Raw genomic sequence first — 15,799 nt, forward strand, 5'->3', positions numbered from 1 at the left:
AACTGAAATTTTTTATAATTATTATTATTATTATGACACTTTTAATGTATGTTTATTGCATTTAATTAGTATTTGATGTTTTAATTGAATAATAATAAATAAGAGTTTTTTGTTTTAATTTTTTTAAAACGTTTTACTAAATAGTGATTGGTTGATTTTCATCTTTTGCCAAGTCATTAGAATTGCTGATATGGCATCATTAGCAAAGAAAAGATGACTTAAACTCATTGTGGAGAGAGTTGGTATCAGCTTTTATATATTATAAATAGATTGTGAATGACCTAATAAGAAACTCATTTCTTCATTCATTCAATCCCCTTACTCAAGGTTTTATTCATCTCAGTCATTATAATCATAGAGCTCAAACTCTTTACCGAGAGTTGATGGATTCTTTATTGACGAATCATTAATTCTACAAGTATTTAAATCATACCCAATGTCCATTCAACTAGCACCCTAGGGTATTAGGTGTCCGGAATCAAAGTATAATAAATACATTGTCAATTACTATGATAATCGCAAGTCAAAAGAACTCTATTATTATGTTCATTTTTAGAATATTCTATTGACAAATATGCGATAATTATAACCATTAGGAATTCTCAAAGTGAATCAGTTCAATGGTCTTCATTGGATGAAGATTAATAGATTTCATATATATATATATATATATATATATATAATTTAATAAATGAAATCTATTAATCTTCATCCAATGAAGACCATTATATATATATATTGATCTTTTCGGATTATAATGTCCTTTTTAATAGTCCTGTGACAAAAAATAATTTAGATTAAATAATAAAATATTTATCTCTCAATATTATGATCACTACCACAATGATAAATCACTAAATTTAATAAAAAACTTTATTATATTAATATTTTAACATTTCAAATACTTCACAAGTTCTAACCGTACCATAACCGGTTTTATTGGAGGATATTAATTCTGTAAGATTATCATCTCAGTGATAACCTTTTGAAAATATAATTCTCAAATTGTATTCAATATATTACTTTCAGGTATGCCACACAAAAGGTGGATATATTTAAAAATTTAAAATATGAAAGTAAATTAAGAAATCTATATTTCTGTCAAAACTATTTAGAATCATGAATGAGTACCTTGGTTGTTAAGTTGTTACTTACACCTATTCTAAATAAACATGATTAAATTGTATCTTATACAATTAATCCCAAATAATTATCTGGTTGTCAGACAATTATTTAATTGAATTATATTTTATACCCCTAGGTTGTCTAGGTTCAAGTATAAAATTAATTCTCTTTATACATCATCTTATACATAAATAAATTCTATCTTTGAGTACAAGTCTCCTGGTTGTCAGGTTGTTTCTTGTAAACAATAGATAAATTTTTTTTTTTGCAATCTCCTAACTTTTAAGATTTATCTCTATTGTCAGAGATTTTTTTTGTCAGTACTTATGGATTAAATTTTATACTCCCAGTTTATTTAGGTAAAAATATAAAATTAAATTCCTAATATATCAAATGCATATACTGATTGTTATCTTGAAAATAAAACTCCTAGTTGTCAGACCGCTCTTTATAATCAAGAACATTAAAAAAACTAATTTCTAAAAGTACAGTGTTCAAAACAAATTAATCAAATCAAAATTTAATTTTTAGTAGACTAACATTTAGCCTTATAAAATTATCAAATCAAATTTGACATTCTCAATATATATACACTTGTATATATAAGAAACAAGTAAATTTTTTTTTGTTCTTGTATCTTATTCCTTTTATGTGACCAAAATCATGTTGAAATAAAATCAAATCAAATATTTGATTAAAATTATAACTATTAATTTTTAAAAAATGATAATTTAATCATAATTAAATAATTAAAATCAAAATAAATTAATTATTAATTTATTAAAAAATTATCTCAATAGAAATAACTACATCACATGCTTAACAAAAATTTTGAATTAATCCAATTAATTCACAAATTTTTAGAAAATAGGAATAAAATTTAAACACAAAAAATCAAAGCTCTGATATCACTGAAGGATTACAAGTGTTCATAACACGCAGTGAAAGTAATAAAGTAATACTAATTATATATTTTGTGCTTAAATTTTATTCAAATAAACAATATATAGATCAGATCTAAATACCTGTGTGTGCTAGTAAAAATTATTTTCTCCTTCGATGGTACGTAGGTGCTATGCGTATCCACACTGAGACTAATCTTTGCTGTCAACTCCTTGACCAACGGACATCTGATCTAAATTGAGAAACCTCTTGCAACTCTTTGCACGCCATAAAATTATTCTCTAAGAATTAGGTTCACATATATTTATATGTGTAGAGGTAAAGGAATAAAACTCTTGTGTTTTATTCTCATCGTTTTTCTCTACTCTTGGCATACATATATATAGCATGAGGTTTATTACTGATTTTAAACTTGAATTTCAATTTAAATTTGAATCATATCTTACTATTTTATACTTGAATCTTTCAAATTTATGAATCATATCATAACTCAATTTGAAACAGAATTAGTTAGGATCTCATCTAAATTTAGAATTCAAGTTTAGAAATAGAATAACTAATTATTCTCAAATCTCATTTAATATTCTCAATTATCATATTATTATTATATTCTTGGTGCTAGCAAAGAATATAATAATATTCCATTTGAATTAATATAATTATTTATTTGATCAAATTAAAATAATAATTAAATAATTCTACAGCAAAGATTAGAACACTCGTTAGTGTATGACCCCATAGGTTCAATACAAAGCGGGAAGTAAATTAGTCATACTAAATTTACTAATCAAGGTTGGTGTCTAGCAACACTCCTCAACGATTCGATAGTATGAAGTAATATATTTTTACTAAGAACCTCAGAAGAACAAAGTATAATTCCTTCCATCTTTCCAACTCTTGGTTAACCCTTAAAGTATGATTTAATTGTCAAACTCTAACTTGTTACCATTATTATAATAAATTGGGAATGACAAAAAAAATAATTTTTTCATTCATTCAATCCCTTGACTAAGGTTTTATTCATCTCAGTCATTATAATCATAGAGCTCAAACTCGTTACCGAGAGTTGACGGATTCTTTATTGACTAATCATTAATTCTACAAGTATTTAAATCATACCCAATGTCCATTCAACTAGCACCCTAGTGTATTAGGTGTCCGGAATCAAAGTATAATAAATACATTGTCAATTACTATGATAGTTGCAAGTCAAAGAAACTCTATTACTATATTCATTTTGAGAATATCCTATTGATAAATATGCGGTAATTATAACCATTAGAAATTCTCAAAGTGAGTTAGTTCAATGGTCATATCTCTATATTTACCTTATATATATATAATTTAATAAATGAGATCTATTAATCTTCATCCAATGAATACCATTATATATATATATATATATATATATATCTTTTCGAATTATAATGTCCTTTTTAAAAATTCTGTGAGCAAGAATAATTTAGATTAAATAATAAAAGATTTATCTCTCAATATTATGATCACTATCACAATGATAAATCACAAAATTATTCAAGGACCTTATTATATTAATATTTTAATATAATAACAATACCAAATTATTTGACACATGATTGATTGAATTGTGGTCATACTTCTTATTCCCAACAACAGAAGGTAGCCTTTTTCACCTCTTTTAAAGAGACCGGTCTTTGAAGCCTACGGTTCATGTTAGCTGTAATCTTAGGCTCAAAGTCCATAAAATAAGGACCAGGATTCTTTTGATTAGTTGAGGGAAAAATGTCCTTGAAGTACTCCTCCGTAATCTCCGCTATATCACCATTAGCTGTAGCCCATTCACCGTTCCCCTTGAAGCCTCTAAATCTTATTTGTTCGAGTTCTAGATTTAAATTTTCGATGAAAGAAGTTTGTATTTTGATCTCCTTTTTTCAGCCATTTAATTATAAATTTATTTTTCTAGTACATTTCTTCATTCAAGTAAGCTTGTTATAGTTTCTGTTCCAACTCCACAATCTCAACACCTCCCATGACTCCAACTACTCATTTTTCTTCAAGAGATGTTGAGAGTTCTTCAATTTGTTTTTTGGAATTAGAAATAGTAAAACTTCGCTAATGAACTAAATAATTCCTACACAATTTTTGTTTTTGGGCCAGCTTGAACATAAGGGAGCCTTCAAGCTCATAGCACTATATTTTCTTGATTAAATTCCGGATTATGTCATCCTCGCTCCAATGAGATTGAATTTTGAATCTTCTTTTAGATCGTTCAGTCACATGGGTTTGTGTCAAGCAACAAAGGGGCATGGTTTGAGTCGATTTCTGTCTGTCTGAGTACAATAGGATTAGAGTACTGCTGGAGCCATAATTCACCCACAAAAACTCTATCCAGACTATTCTGGATTAACTCATCTCCTCTCCTCTTATTATTCCAAATATAAGGTCTTCCAATCATGTCCAAGTCATATAAGAAGTTATCACCAATAAAATAATTAAAAGCAGACATAGATGTTGGCGTTTTGAGGCTACCTTCAATCTTTTTATTCTGATCAACAATGGTATTAAAATCTCCCATAATAACTACATTATCTTGTACTTGTTGCAAAATGTCAAAGTCTCAAGGAACTGAGTGAACTAAACCTGTTCATTGCAATAAAAGCAAACTCCAAGCATGTGTCCATTCTATTTTGAACGAGGTATTTGTCGTTCGAGCCACTATAAAGTAATTCGAATTACTTAGGATCTGCACTACCACATTATTTTTTCAAGCAAGAGCTAATCCACCAGCATTACCCATAGGATCATCTATTTTTCAGCTATTATATCCACGTGACCTTAATTTCCTTTTCACCTGTCGAGATTGATTTTTAGTTTCACACAAAAAAAATCATCTCGAGGGAGTGGGATTGAGTAATTCCTTTAAGATTGTGGATTATCAAGGGTCTCCCCAAACCTAACAATTCCATGTAATGATCTTCAGATCCCTTGAGGTGCTATTGAACAACTGGCATCCTCCACCCTCTCAGTAGTACTCTGTTTCTCCTCCACACTTTATGCTTGCCTGCATTCTCTTTTCCTTGGCTTCTTCTTTTTAGACTTCAAATCGGATTATTTGTACCCGTTTTCTTCTTGGCCAGTTGCTTCATCTTGATCTTCTTCCCAGCGCTGTCTATCTTAAAGTCATCAAGAGAATCAGTTTTCATAGTATTAATAGTGCTGGTAATGTCCTCTAAAATTATGGGTGGACTATTTTTTTCATCGAGTGTCAAGCTATCTCTAGGATTTTATCACTCTTCACATTATCATTATTTTTCTGAATTTCAACTAACGAACTTGACATGGATAGATTAGAGAACCCTTCAATTAGCCAATTTGGCGTGAGTTTTTTTCTCGATTTGGTAGATTTGAAATTGGATTTTTATGCGCCAGAAGAGTCCTTTAATTTCTATCACCAATATCCACTCTCTTACCAACTTGACCAGTCTTGATCCATTCTCCAATTCGGTCTTGTTTGACAAAACTAGAAGCAGAATCAGAAACAAGTAGCACGTAGTGTTTCGAATCATGACTAATGTGAGCACAGTATGTGCAGAAAATTCTAATCTTTTTATATCTCAATCCAATTTTTATAATATGTTGACTCATACCAACCATCCGAATTGAGTCTTTCACATTTTTTTCTCCATTAATCAATACTTTGGCCTTAAGAAATTTTTATTCCTTTTTGCTGACATTGGAAAAAGCTACCTCTAGAATCTAACCAATTTTCTCTCTAAGTTTTTGACCCACCTGCAGGGTTTTAAACTATTCAAGAACTTCTCAAAATTAGACTTAGAATAAAAATGTTGTTATTTTTTTAGCACCCTGATCGTCTGCCTTTGTCCATCTTCTAACTTGAAGAATATAATCCTTGAAGAGTTTAGGGTTTCTTTTTCTATTCTGAGAACATCTAGATCGTTTTCAAAAAAGAGTGGAAATTGATTAGATCCATTCTTTATCGTTCTAAAATCATCCAGTTTCTCCCAAATTACCCTTAAACGTTGTCAATTGTACCAATTGAAAAACTCTCTCAACAAAAATTATGTTATAGAGACTTTTTGAACAAGCCTTCCATCCCTAGTCATAATTCTCCTTCACTAAAACCACCACATTCACCTCATTCTCCTTCCTTTTTCTATTCTTATAACTAGAAACCCTATTATGACACTACTTTTAAAATTCTAGCAGAACAATTTTTTTTAAATAGTACGTACTCCTCGCACTATATCTCATGCAGGGACGGACCTATGTAGTATAATGAGGAGGCATTTGCCCCACTCTTATTTCATTTTTTTTTAAAATATACATATTATATATGCTCCCATTTTAAAATTTACATGACCCCACTACAAAAAAACTTAGCCGAATTATTTAAAGTCTCAAACCTATTTTATCTTTCTATAATTTTGATTATTAGTTAACCTAATCAAATTTAGTGTTCTCCCATTCTTAAATCCCAGTCGTCAGCACTCCTTTATTCTCTTAAACCCTCTTCTTAGTTTTATATTTTCAACCTTCTTTTTCTATTCCTTTTCTAGTGGTCAACTTCTCTTCGTCAAAAGGTAAATTTTAAATTCTCTATTTTTTTATATAACTCTCTATGATCTATGTATCTTTCAATTTCATTGTTTCTTTTTTTTAATATTTTCAATTGCAAATTTTAATTCAAGCAATTATAATTTAAGTATTAATCTAATTTTTTATTCTCTTCATGAATTTATATATTTTATTTTATTCTCAATTTAGTAATTCTTATTATTTATTTGTTTATCTTTTGTTCTATTTTATTATATATAATTATGTTTCATATAAATTTCTAAAGTTAATTGATCAATTTACTAATTTATAATATATATATATATATTTATTTATTTTTAGAAATAGTAATAGAAAAATATTTCATTCTATTTTATTATATATAATTTTTGTTTTTTTGTATTCGAATAATTAATGTGCACTTTTATTTTTTAAATTTCGATTAATATATCTTTTGATAGTAATGTATATTATTTTTATCCCTCCGACATAAATTTTTTGGGTCCATCACTGATCTCATGTAAAATTAAGAATTTGATTCAATTTTAATACTTAAATTAATCAAATGAATTTGTTATAACAAATTTACTTGATTAATTTAAGTATCAAAATATTATTTATTATAACAAATCCACTTAATTAATTTAAGTGGATTTGATACATATTTAAAATAATTATTTATTTTAAAAACGTACAAGTTCTTATATATTATAAAAATTTAGATATTGCTTATAAATATCATTATCCAACATTCTTTCTTTCATAAATTCAAATATAGTAATATAATATCATAATAATTTTATCTGTTGTTATCAATGGTGTTGCCTCTTCATTGTCAACGTACCTTATTCTTTTTTGAGAATGTTATTGAAAAATATAACAACTTTGAAAAAGGATGTATTATGACTGTAGTTTATCACAAAATTTTTGAGAACATATAACATGGTATAATTTTAACTTAAAGTTAACAATATTCTTAAGAAATTATGATCTATAATTTGATTTTGGTTAAAATATGAATTTCATGAATTTATCAGTAAAATTTGAGATCTAAAAATTTTTGTCTTTTTTTTTGTGACTGAAAATAATAGAGATAGAAATTTTTGTCTCCCACTTTACACCAAACAGAATACTGAGATTTAATTCAATATCTGTCTCTTAGTCTCTGTCTCTCAGTCTCTATTTTTTCGTCTCTATCTCTCCACCAAACGCTACTTTAGGAGATAGCAACCACTCCCGATATACCTGCAACAGCAATCTTTTGTCTCTCTTTAGTCTTTACAAATATTGAACATGGTTTATTCAGATTTTAAGTTAGTTTGAACTGTTACTATTATTGTTTTACAAGTTAGTTAAAAATAAAATCACTAAGTTCAAAACTTAAATTAATCAAATGGATTTGTTATTTTTTATGTGTGATACAATATATTAAAAAATATTTATTTTAAAACGTTTATTACATTTAAAAAATATAAGTTCTTATATATTATAAAAAAAATTAGTTACTGTTTATAAATGTTATTATCCGATATTTTTTCCTTCACAAATTCAAATATAGTAATATAATATCATAATAATTATTGCTAATAGTGTTGTCCCGTGTATCTCTCGATCATGTTCACTGGTTACATATATAATTTAATTATAGTATTACTTTAGAAACTTGTGATAAGTATACTTAAAAGTAAAAACTTTATAAATAAAAGAGTGACTATGATTATGGTGATTAGCGTACTTATAAAATTTTGAAAACATTTAACGCTATAACTAAAATTAAAGTTATATTTTTTTATTTGGTAGTATTTTTTAATTTGAAAAAAATAATTAAATAATAAGTATTGTCAAATAATAAAAGATTGTACTATTAATTTTAGGTATATTTTTTAAAAAATATTAACAAAATGTTATAACTGCCATATTCATAGATGTACTAAGTAAAAAGCTTCTTAATTTGCTTAAAACATAACCTTGACATATAGAAAAGAAAGAATTTCAAGCCATTTTATCATAGTAATATTGTTATAAATTTAATTTTAATGTACTATTAGTATAAAATTATTTTATACTTATATTTATTCACGTAATATCATGTCAATAAAACAAATATAATTTGATAAATAATAACCCTATGCGTTAAAATTAAACTTTATTACTATATTATTTTTTTAAAAAAAATATTTGAGATACAGATTAGATCCATTCAAAGTAAGTAAAGGTCTAAAGCCCATTCCTCTGCGGAGATTATGAGAAAATAAAAATGGCGTCCAAAATAGAGTTGAAAATAGAATTAGGGTAAGTGGTTCCAGAAGGATAGTAACGGAAGGTCCCGGAAGTGGCGTTTTTTAGCATTTTAAGGTTGATCTGGCACCAGTTGCTGCACGTAATTGCTGTTCAAGGGCCTTTCATGTTTCGTAAGGATGCCCGCGTTTACATGTTACTTACTGTACATGATTAATTATTAATTATTATTAGGGGTACAACCTGATTCGTTGTGTTCTTTCTTTTTGTTGCATTTGTCTTTTATTTTGAATCTTCTTTATTTGTTTTGGTTGGAACGTTGACTGAATGTGTTCACATTATCACATCAGTCATCAGTCTTGTATTTCCTTTTTCCTTAATCGGTGGATTCGGTGCTAATTTTGGTCTTTTATTCTTTTTCCCACCTTTTGCCAAGAACGAATTATCTCTCGACATTTCGCAGCTGCAATTATCTGCATACCATAAAATTAAGAATTTTAATAGTTAAAACGAAAATGTAGAATATTCCAAAGTTTTTAGCTATGCATAGTAATAAATTTTCCTGTTATGTCAATATTTTATTCAATTCAAATATTTTACTCTACAAGTAAGCAACTCTAGCTGAATCAGTGATACAAACCTTATTATTGACTATTGGACTATAGTAACATACGTAGTTAATTCAATACGGGTACATATAACGCTTGAAATGATAAATAGTTATATTACGGTAATACTAACAATCCATACAAATTCAAATAAATGAGAAAAAGAAAAAGAGCTACAGGGATACAAATATATCATTTCGTATATTTACATAGTTGTTACCATTTCATTGCTGGCGGTCCACTAAGACCTGCGTTGTGACATGTGCACCTCAATGCTGCCTCCTTGTTTATGTCAAGAAATGGGGACACCCCAAGAACAGTGTTGGTGTCTTCTCTGTGTGTGATTCAAAATCCCATCATCATTTATTTCTTGGTGTTAGTGTTGTTGTTGGCCCCCATCTTGATGACCAAATCTTTGAGATCTCTACAACGTTCTCTATGAAACTCAACAACAAAACAAAGTTGCTTTATTGCTTCCCTCTTCTTCTCACCAAGGCTAACCAAATCTTCCTCCTTCTCCTTCAAAGCGTTCTCGAACCTTGCGACTTTCTTCTCTAACTGGCTCACCGCATTCATCAAGTTGAGTTTCTCCCCAGCTTCTTTACTCACCTTGGCCTCCAACTTCCACACCTTCTCCCTCAGCAAGAACTCCTGCTCCTCCTTGCTGTCCAGCAGTGCCCTCAGACACTCCGCATTGTTCTTCGTTTCTTCCCATTCACGGTTTCTTTTCTTAATCCATTCTTTACCGTACTGAACCTCTCCAATCATTTTAAACACGCGGCTCACCACGTGTTTCTTCTGTTCCTCTACGTCCCCAACTATTGAGTCCAAACGGTTCATAGTGACCATTTCTAATTCATTTAGAGCTTCAAAAACCAAAGCGTGTTGTTCCCCACCCAAGGGCGCAATATCAAACTTTGGCACCTTCAGCTCTTCTTCGTAGCTTGCGATTTTCTCTTGGAGCATCTTGTTCTCTTCGTGGTACCTCTGATTGACGATCTTGAAATTGTTTTTGTTCTCGTTGTTCATCTGTTCCGCGACGTGGATCCTCTGGTGCAGAAGCCGGATGTTGTCTTCCATTTTCCTCCGGAACTCCGTTGCCAGCTCAATCATTTTCCTTTCGGCCGTTTGGCGGGACAGCTTGTTCTTATTCAACGCAACTTTGGTCTGTTTATGCTCCTCGTTTATTCTCTGAATGGTTGCTGCTTGTTCCTCTATCGTTTTCTCGCGTTCTGCTATTTGGCTCGATAACTTGCTGCTCAAGTTTCCCAAATTTTCTTCATATTCCTTCCGGTTTCGCTCAATTTGCTGCTCCAACTTGCTTCTCTGTGCATACAGATTGTCCATCTCTAATCTCATAATATTCATTTCTGCCTTTAGGGCCATGGCCTCCATAGAAGCCGCGTCCTTCTGGGTCTCCGGTACCCTCATAAGTGCGGTTATCTCTTCGCCACTTTGGTGCATTGCTTTCTTCAGTTCACTGTTTCTGTCCTGCAGAGTCCTGTTTTCTTCCTCCACAAGCATCATATCATAATCCCTGTCTCTTAACTGAGCTTCCAGTGCATTCTTCTGCATGCTTTCTGCTTCCAATTCAAATTCCAAGTCCTTTATTCTTGCCAGGAATTGCTCTTTGTCGTCCATTAAACTTTGCTTATCCAAACTTGTCTCCGCCAAATCTTGGTTCAGGTTTTCAATCTGAATCAGGTATCGGAGTATCTGCTCCCTGTCATTTCTGACCTGAGCATCTAATTCTTTGTTCTGTGTGCTTACAGAGTCCAACTCCTCCTGCATGGAATTGAGCTTGTCCATCAAGTCCTTCATTTGAGTTAATGCTTTATCTTTGTTACCTTTTATTTCCTCTTCCGTTTGATCTTTCTGTGTACGCAGTGTCTTTAACTCCAGATTGAGCTTGTTGACCTGTGTCATCAATGCTTCAATGTTGGACTCAGCTTGATTCTCATTGATTTTCAGTTTTTCCTCCAAAACAGATACCACACCTTTTTCCTCTTTCAACAACGATTCCAGATCCAAGACCCGATCATACAGCCTGGTATTATTTGCGCTTAGCTCTTCGAATTGGAGCGATTGGCTTTCAATTTGATTTTCTAGATTCGTCTTCTGCTGGCTCAGGCTCTCCATCTCTTTCATCTGTGAATTCAACTGCTCCTCATATTCCTTTGCATCATCATTCTTGAGAACATCATCTAATGAAAACTTGGTATAGTTTTCTAGTTCCTCTGAGGAGAAGTATTCTGACTCTGAGTCTGTGTTAGAGCCGGTACCCCTTCGGCTTCTTCTACGAGAAATCGCTCTCATAAACTCTCTGTTCAAATAATCACACAGTTGAAAGAGTGATTGATACTGGCTGTTTAAGTCCTCAATTAGCCCCACAAGTTCTGCCTCTTTTCTAACAAGCCGTGGATTCCTATTCTTTTTGCTTTGATCATCGTTCTTGACAAGCTTAAGCAGTTTTGTGATATTGTTCTCAATCTCTGCTTGCAATGAGAGAAAGAAAATGATAAATTTAAATACTTAATAAGTCCAATTAAATTCATGGAGTTCAAAATTAGAAATGTGAACCTGTTTTGGTCTTTCTAAGGTCTTCATCTTTGTCAGGGCTCCCAAAGAACCTGAATGATTCCCTTGATGAGCGGCTAAGGCTACGACTATGCATTTTTTTTATTTTTCACTTGGGTTGGGACCATTCCACAAATATTGCATTTAGAAGGATGTGTCAATCATGGAAATCTCCATTGTTGTATGCATGATGGAACACTGGAATTCAGAAATCAAGGTAGACATGAGATAAACTGATGAATGTGAAAAAGAAAAAATTTTGAAAATAATAAAATCTTATTTTTCGTTTTTTATTTTTTATTTTCTTTTTCTTTACAAAAGTTTAGAAACAGAAAATATGAAATAAAAATAAAAAATTTAAACGGCTGTTTTTTTTTTATGAAAATTATTGTTGTGTTATTTTCGGTTATAGAAAAGTAGTGTGTTTTAATTTAGTACGGAAGTAATCACAAACCAAGAAGTAGGTTTTATGTTTTAAAAATTTTAAAAAATTAAAGTTCACAAATCGAATAATAGATTTTGTGTCAATTTACAAATTGGAGGGTAGGTTTAGTTCACAAATTGGAGAGTAGGTTTTATGTTTTGCAAATTTAAAGAAAAAAAAAGTTAAACTCCACAAATTGAAAGGTCAAATTTATGATCTCCATATGAAAAAAAGAAAAACACACACGTCAAATTTCACACATTATTGAAAAACACTAATATAAACCCAATATCAAAATTAAAAACTCCAAATAATAATAAATTTTTTACAATCATGCTAAAAATTTTAGTAAGATTTACCTGTAGTTTACTTTTGTGATGATTGTTGTTATTTCTTTCATGATGCAACCAGATACCATCAACCTGCGTTGATTACAATAGATGGTCCAACCTTAGTAATAGTAATAATCTAATCATTCCATTTTCAATAATATGCTATGTACTTTAACATGTTGAAACATTAAAGGGAAATTAAAGCACAAAAAGGAATAAAGTGTGGCACGAGCGGCACGTGCACTGAGGACAGTACTCATCATAATGAAGTCAGATTTTACCCCCAGAAACAATAAAAATAATCTAAATCCACTCTGGTACTTCTAATTACTCCACTTGTGCTCCTGGGATTCTTCGATGTTGACAAACATTTACATTATGGGCTGACCCACAGCACATGAGAATGAATTTAAGAATGGTATTGATCATCATAGAAAATATAGTAATTAAAAATTTTTAGATGATAGCTATGTCTGGTGTGGCCATTGGGCATATGTCACTTCCCACTTTGATCAATTTGAAAAATTGAAACCATTCAATGCCATATTTCCTCCTTGAATAAATAAAAGAAGATAAGCTTATTCAAACGCCTTATCATCTGGTGTTTTCCTGATTTGTTGAACTAACTTGGTGCTGTTTTCATACTGAAAAAGACCCTTACCCTTACATCTTTCCTTCAAAGCGTGTACCAATTCTATTGTCTAATCTATCATATAAGAATGTTCACAAACTGGAACAGCTCTATATTGCTTACTTACATTTCTTAAATAATTTTAAGACCTTACGAGGCTACGACCATGCAACAGTGATGGCCACGGACGTACGCTTGTTCCTATTCAATCTGGCCATCACTTTCAGGTTTTTACACGAAATAATCTACAATGAGATTCAATTCATTTTTCAAACCTTAATTTTTGGAATATTTACATAAATAATTGAGGAAAACACAAGCACATAGGCTTAACCAATCAACTTAATATTTAACTTGGGAATATCAATTTTAAGAAAGAAACGCGGTGAAATAAGCTTATCGAGGAAAAAACAAGGTAACATCACAATCAAAATCTACAGGATGGAAGTACATGTACGTATGTATGCCAATGCAATCCCCAATGGAACCCTAAAATTCTAAATAATCATGATTCATACCTGAAAGCTGGAAGCACAAATAATAGTTTTCGATTGAATGGTAATTTTCATACAATTATTATTCATACGTTAATTAATTCTCAATATCATTGGTAATGATCAGCAATTTATGTTGGCACATTTTTTTTTTAAAACATTGATTAATCCAAATCCAAAGAACGAACAATTTTGGTCATTTGAGAAGGATTATGCCTAGCAAATTTGAGCACGCATCCCCCTCCCTTTTATATATATATATATATACAAAGATGAAAAAAGAAACTACGAAGAAGAAAAACAGTTGTACTACCTGGAATGCAACTCGATGTTCAGCAAACCGATTTGATCAGGAAACAATGGAAGGCGAAGGGAAAATAGAAAAGAAAAATGGAGGAAATGAAATGAACATTTTTTGGGATGAAAATTAAAAAAATTATATTTTTTTACAAAGAAAATGAATGATATTATTGTAAAGATGGCAGTCCTTGTCCTTGTGTGTGTGGAGGGTGAGGAGGTAATATTGGCACATAGTTGTAATAAAATGCCCTTCGAGGTGTGGCATTATTACTTACAGCTGCGGAACACTTCAATATTATCTCACGACTCACGAGTGATTCCACGATTCGGGGATCAGATACGAAGAAAAGCGGTATCCGTTACCGAAGTATTTCGATTCCTCACACTTTTCTTTTTATTTATTTATTTTTATTTTGAGTTTAGCTAACAAACATATATGCTCTTGGTAAAAAGAATTTATATCAAAATTTTAAAATTTAAATTCTTAATATATATATATATTACGTAATTATTAAAAATAAATTAAAAAATTTATACTAATAATAATTTTAACACGTGTATGTCTTTATTAAAATATATGCCAGTAATAAAATTTGTTTAATTGTTATACTAATGCCAATAAAAAATAATTTTTTGGTGCCATTAAGGTTATATTGGATAAATTCATAAGTGATTTTTTATTTTTAATTTATAAAAAATTATATTACTAATATTTAATACAATTTTTTAAAATTATCTTGTGACTATTTAAAAGGTTATTTAAAATATTTATCAAAAAATAAAAAAATAACTTTTCATATAATAAAAAATATTTTTACAGATTCTATTATGCATCTAATAGCTATCAATGTTAGCGCTTTATTAATATTATATTTGTATGTCAAAAGTTATTCAATAATTAATTGGGACAAGTTTGCAAAGTTTGAAGGCTAAATAAAAGTTAGAGATGGCGCGACAATAGGGCGGGTAGGGTTCGATTTTAATTTTGTCTTATTCGGCTCCGTCTAATTTATAATAATCCACATAAAATCCGTCTCACTCCTACCCGCAAACAGTAAATAGTTAAATCCTAACTCGTCCGTCTCCTATTTGCTTCTATAATTATTAAAATCTAATAAATTATATTAAATTTCAAAATTCATATTACCATCATCAAATATGTAATATAAATTAAAATACAAATTTAAATATGATACAATATTAACAATTGACGCAAATGAATTGTGACCATTCTTTACATTATTTTTCTCTGATCTTAATCATATGGATATAGATGTGAAACAAATCTTAATCATTTAGTTTAAGTTTAATTTGGAAGAGAGAGAATGAGAGGAAGTGAGAGAGTGTGGGTGGAAAACATTGAGAGGGGTAGTTTTAGGAATCAGATCAAGGGTCCTAAAGTTTGGAACCGAAAAGAGTATCGTCGATTGGAGAATGAGTCGTTCTCGATTTTTTTAGATAATCTCCCAGAAGACGTTTCGAAGAGAGAACTATTTTAGTTATTCAGTTGGACTGGACGCATAAATGACATATATCTATCACGGAAGCAAAAGGGTGGTAGTATCTACATCTTCGCGTTCATACGATACACTATGAAGGGAGGAGCTTTGAAG

General features: G+C 30.2%; 1 protein-coding gene across 2 annotated transcripts; it reads right to left on the minus strand.

Moving 5' to 3' along the window:
• Positions 1 to 8,898: 8,898 nt before the first annotated feature.
• Positions 8,899 to 14,497, minus strand: LOC107630715 (uncharacterized). Of its 2 annotated transcripts, XR_015907602.1 has the most exons (5): positions 14,200 to 14,452; positions 12,789 to 12,851; positions 12,009 to 12,203; positions 9,649 to 11,920; positions 8,899 to 9,293 (listed from the first exon to the last, which is right to left on the minus strand). XR_015907602.1 is itself a non-coding variant. In XM_016333922.3 (4 exons), exons 3-4 carry the CDS (start codon positions 12,100 to 12,102, stop codon positions 9,792 to 9,794), a joined length of 2,223 nt encoding a protein of 740 aa, XP_016189408.1. In that variant the 5' UTR covers positions 12,103 to 12,203; positions 12,789 to 12,851; positions 14,200 to 14,497; the 3' UTR covers positions 9,441 to 9,791. The 2 variants fall into 2 exon arrangements, 1 of the variants encoding a protein (XP_016189408.1); XM_016333922.3 differs by lacking the exon at positions 8,899 to 9,293 and having other exon boundaries at positions 9,441 to 11,920; positions 14,200 to 14,497.
• Positions 14,498 to 15,799: the final 1,302 nt, after the last annotated feature.

The sequence above is a fragment of the Arachis ipaensis genome, chromosome B3 (assembly GCF_059453495.1).
Source record: "Arachis ipaensis isolate K30076 ecotype BB chromosome B3, ASM5945349v1, whole genome shotgun sequence".
NCBI classification, from domain to species: domain Eukaryota; kingdom Viridiplantae; phylum Streptophyta; class Magnoliopsida; order Fabales; family Fabaceae; genus Arachis; species Arachis ipaensis.